Genomic DNA, 5,325 nt, shown 5'->3' with positions numbered 1-5,325 from the left:
CTCATACAGTTGGCCTAAAGTATTTAAACAACTTACTAAAAACCACGGTAAGAAAGCTACACACTTTAACCACAAGCCTTCCCTGCCTCAGGCAAGCTTCTATGACTTGATCTGCTCTCATGAGCAGAAAGGGGAGGAGGCAGATTTCTACTTGCTCCAGAAAAAAATCACAAATGACATATAAACTATATTCTTTTGCAGACGGTTTGTATTTCAGACTGAACACTGTGTTTCATTCAGATTTGCTGGCAACAAGTTTTCAGGTCTCTAGTGATATTATACAGATTAAAAATGTACTGCATTTGTATATAATTGTACACCATTGGCATTTTTCTAGTAATCAGTATTTGCATTTTATTGTCTTACTCTAAGAGAATGTAACACTTCTAAGATGATGCATTGATCCTACACAGGATAATTCACACATGTCAGGCTTTGGAAACATCACAGTAGTTGGGGGGTGCATGCTTGTGTGGGGGTCACCCCCAGCAGAAACACCTGCATTCCTTGATTTCAGCTACATACCCAGCGTGGATCAGCTGCAGAGCTTATTAATACCACCTTTTGAGAAACTCCAGAAAACCAAATCACAATATTTTTAAATCCAACTTACTTTGCCATGTCTCTAGCCAACTGCATGAAGCGCTCTCCATCCGAGGGAGACAGGAGATTCAAAATACGCCTGTAGCCATCCATAGCCATCTTATGTTCCCCCAGCTGTTCATACAGGCTTGATCTCTCCCATAGATAACGCACATTGGTTGGGTCATATTTCAGAGCTACAAGAAAAAGCACATTACTAGCCTAGTTTAGGAAAAGGCAACAATGATTTCACATTCGTTTCCCTGACCAGATGAATGTTAACGGACACGCACAAGGTTTTTGTGAGAAAAGGACATCCTATATTAAAGATTCATTAATCTTTTACCAAAGTCCAGACAGAGGTACCAGAATCCTAGCAAACTGCAGCAAACTAAATTAGAAAGCCCAAGAAAACAAAATGATTGCCATTAGCACCTAACATTTATTTTAAACTATTAAAATGGTTGCTACGCTACCTTTTGTGTAGCAAAAAACAGCCTGTTTAATATTGTCCTGTTCCAGTGACATTTCTGCTAGCCTAACCCATTCCTCGGTATCACTAGGATTTAAGTGAGCTGCAATCAGTTCAAACTGCAATGACTTCTCCATATCACCCTGGTCTTCATAGATCATGGCAAGAGTGGAAAATGGCTCATGAGCAAGAGGAGCTGTGGAAAGACAACAGGAATGATTAAGAACTATTGTTTTAAAACCACCTTGACAACAAATAACTTGCCTTTCTGCAAACAACAGATATCAGAATTATATGAAGTATCAACACTGCTCTGTTTAAATTCAGAAAAAACTTGCAGACAAGCCTCCAATTCCTTTTTATAAATTATTAAACAGCCTGACTGAATCTAACAACCACCATTTATAGCATTATTCTACATTGTAAGTCATGCTGATGTTTATATCTTGGTTCTACAACGACAATAAAAGCAAACTGTGTAAAGCTAAGCAAAGGCCCAGGCCTCTGCAGAATTAGAGTCCTAGTTTCTTTTTATAAGCAAAACAACAAAGGAAATGCACTACATATTCTTAATTCCACACTACTTATACAGTGACTTTCCTTGTACTGAGTATTTTCATCATCAGTGAAGCCACACTGAATTTTCCTGATGCACATGGCAATTTCACCCCATTCACCCCATCCTTAAAGCCAAAAAGTTTTATGATTCTAACATACCTTGTCGAATTATTTCCATGCACATTAGAATAGCCTCCTCACGTTCTCCTCGAGCAAACTTGATATTGGCCTCTCCCATCAAACCCCTCAAGGCACGAGGAAGTTTGCTGCGAGGTCTCTTCTCCTAAATGGAAAAGGGGTATTATTTCTACCAAGGATTCAGTTGTGCCCAAATTCAGGAGATATCAGTCACGCTTGCGCTTAACACAACCTAATAACAGTTATTTAAGTGTTAGCGGTATTAAAATGACTGACCAAAATATCTGCTAATTTTCATAACTGACAGAGTAACTCTGATATCTAATACAAGCACAATACAGACACTGGAAAAACTCACTTCATTATTTTTGAAAGTTTTCAAACAGTAATCTACAGTAATTTTTTAAAAAACAAAGACAGGCGACACCAACGTAAGCAGAAGTATCCTACCCGGAATTGTTTTCAGGCAAGTTTCTCAGCAAGTAGCTAAAATCACACAAACTGGCATTTATGCACTATGCTTCAAGAGATACAGGGAAGTTACATGGAAGTTTAAATACTTGCTTTCATCATTTTCTTGGTCTCTCGATTAAGTACCATCTCTAACACAAAAACATCTCCAGCTGTGGGTTGCTCAGTAGTTTCTTCTTCCTCTTCTTCTTCTTCCTCTTCCTCTTCGTCCTCCTCCTCCTCTTCATTTTCCCCAAGCATGGACGCAAAGACCCGATGAACAGATTTACTGACGCCATCTGAAGTTTCTCCTGGTAGAGAAAGAAGCAAAAAAGGCTTATGATATAATCAAGAGTACATGCTGCTTATCAAGACAAGTGCAGAGAAAATGGAATTCTTCATAATTAGTGGCCCACTTGAAACAGCCATTCTATAAGCAAAAGGCCTGCAGAAATGCAGAAAAACTATTAACAACCTCTTTGGTCTTAAAACCCTGCATTATTCATCACCAGTGCTTAGTATACCCCACCCTCTAACATTTTTTGGATATTTGAAATTAAAGCATGGAGGAACACACAGAACAAAGCAACAGTTTATTCAACATTTTTCTCAATCCATACAAGAGAAGCATATTAAGCAATTTTCAAGCACTGAACTGGCTTTTCAGCTGAAGAGGCTAGGTGAGCAGACAATTATACTAAACAACAATGCAGCAACCAATTTTTAGAAGTAATTTAAAACAAGATCTTGTAACCATTCTATCCATGACAATAAGTACCTTTTAACGTGTGTAAATGCAAAATCTAGATTATTCACATTTCTCCAGAAAAAGAAATAACAAAATTCTTTAAAATAAATAAGAATATGATGCTATCTATCCAAAATAAATATGCTTAAAGCACGTAATTTTAAAAAATTTCACAATTTTTAATTACAACTTTTCATTACTGAGTCAGCCCAGGGTTATAACCACCCACAAGCCTATGCCTATGCAAAATATCAAAGTATGTAGTGTCAAAGGTTTCAGCTGGGGGATTGGGCAACTAAAAATTTGATAAAAGAATAACCACAGTATCAAGTTGGGACTGAAAAATAGATCTATCATGTATTGCCTACACACAAGAGGGAACTGGATACTACACCTGAGTTTATGGTTATTTTTTTGTTGTGGTTTTTTTTTTTTCTGACTTGGATATATTTGGTTATTTTTATTCTGACTTGGATATTAAGCATCTAAAAATCAAGACTTTTCTTCCCCCCTATCTGAAAAAAAATTATTAATTTAATTTCTCTTTTATTTCAGTCTCCTTGGCTGCAGGAATCATCTGAAGATGGTAGCAGATTAGCTCTGAAGATTTGTGTATCAAAAGTGATTTTAACAATGACCTGTTCTAACATTTTTCTTCTGCATATCCTAAGTCTGATTCTAATAGCAACTCTTGAAATAGTAATAAATATTATCAATGCTTCCTTGATTCTGATTGCTCTTGAGACTTCTGTGTTCTCTGTAGTAAGAGCGGAAGTAACACTATCACACAAATCTATCAGGATATGTTTTTTCTTAGACAAAGATGACGTGCATGACAAAACATGTAACAGACTGGGTAGAATACGGAGCAGAAAAGAGCAGCTTGGAAGTATTTCAGAGACATCAGCAAAAAGAAGGGGTCAATAAGGAACCACAGATATCTGACTCCAACCACACTTCCAGTGTTCATTTTCTGTCCTTCCAGGATGAGGTCTGGCCATACTTTCAAAAACGAGGCACCACTGACACACAGTTTAGGTGAGACAATTTAAGGCCTATTTTTGAAGTTTAAGAAAAGAAAAAAAAAAACCCAAACAGAATGATGAGAATTTGCAGTGAAAGTAGCAAGAGGAGTCTAAGAACCAACACAAAGAGATCAAAAATTGCACTTTGCTATCTCACAGCATTGGCAATCCCACCAGAATATGCCCTGACTGGTGCATGGAGTACAGCTTCTGAAGAGTAGGTGTCTGAAACAGACTGCAGCACTCTAAATCCCAAGCTCAAATCCAGAACCTGAGGCACGGGATCAACAAGCACTGATGCAAACTAAAGAGAGAAATGCTGCTCCTACCACTTCCTGCAAGTCCTTTCACTATGTAGGAACCCCAAGGAAGTTAAGCTTATTTTGCTACGGCACCTAAGGAGATACCACCATCCCAGTAAATGCACAAAGAAAGCCAGCCAGGGAATCTGTAGCTAGGTATATCCAGCAGAAAATAAGGAGAGAAATAAATAGGCACTCTAAACAGGATAACTGAGCTGGAGAAAAAACACAAAGACAGAGAAAAAAAGAAACTCCTCTTTTTAGCTATTTTATTTCACTTTGGATGACAAGGGGAAGGCGGCAACACACACAGTAGAATCAAATAGTCTGAAACATTCAAGTCTCAGCAAAAGACTAGCAAAGAGATGAACAGGAAAAAAGCCAAAACAAAACAGGTGGAAGACTTTTTGAGATAAGTTAAAAACTTCAAATTATTTGTAACTTTAGAGAGAGTAAATAATTAAGACCACGTGGTTAAGAAGCCAGGAGGGGAGGGTTTCCCAGAAAAAGATGGCCAATTGGCCAGATCCAGCCCCTTAAAAACATTGAAAAAAGTTAAAACCCAGGCTGTAACTCGGAACATCCTACAGAGCTATACATTCTAACAATGCACTTCAATACCCACAGGTTCAAAAGAAGCAGCCAGGTATTTATAGAAAGTCAGCTAGCAAAGAGCAAATGCTTTCAATGACCTTTTAAGTACATTTTTCACTGAAATTATTACGTTAACATTTACCATCAGTTTCATCCTGACTTTGGGATTTCCCAGATGCTTTTCTGGATGAAGATGGAGCCTCTACATCTTCGGCGTTTTCCTCAGCAGACGCATTTTCCCCATCCTACGCACACCAACATAAGTTATCAGCTTTATAACATGACTCATTCCTATTTCCCCTAACATTTACAATTAGCGTTCAGACCACGGGTTTCTAGCTTTTGCACTGCCAGTGAAACAGGTGGAATAAGCGCTATATTTTTAAACAAACAAAACCCAGCATTACTTGCTTTCAAGACATTTAAATTCTTATCAATGTGAGGTGACTCAGATGG

The 5,325-nt window shown here is 37.9% G+C and overlaps 1 protein-coding gene across 1 annotated transcript; it reads right to left on the bottom strand.

The window, feature by feature from the left end:
• Positions 1 to 613: 613 nt before the first annotated feature.
• On the bottom strand, positions 614 to 5,114 carry LOC104074611 (general transcription factor 3C polypeptide 3-like; the record flags this gene model as incomplete). Its single annotated transcript, XM_009574783.1, has 5 exons — positions 614 to 779; positions 1,059 to 1,250; positions 1,772 to 1,895; positions 2,315 to 2,511; positions 5,012 to 5,114. Coding segments are annotated over 5 exons (782 nt in total), but the record flags the coding sequence as incomplete, so codon positions are not given.
• Positions 5,115 to 5,325: the final 211 nt, after the last annotated feature.

Source organism: Fulmarus glacialis, unplaced genomic scaffold (assembly GCF_000690835.1).
Source record: "Fulmarus glacialis isolate BGI_N327 unplaced genomic scaffold, ASM69083v1 scaffold21573, whole genome shotgun sequence".
In the NCBI taxonomy this organism is placed as follows: Eukaryota; Metazoa; Chordata; class Aves; order Procellariiformes; family Procellariidae; genus Fulmarus; species Fulmarus glacialis.
Note: the sequence above shows the minus strand (reverse complement) of the source record. Positions and strands in the feature narration are given on the sequence as shown.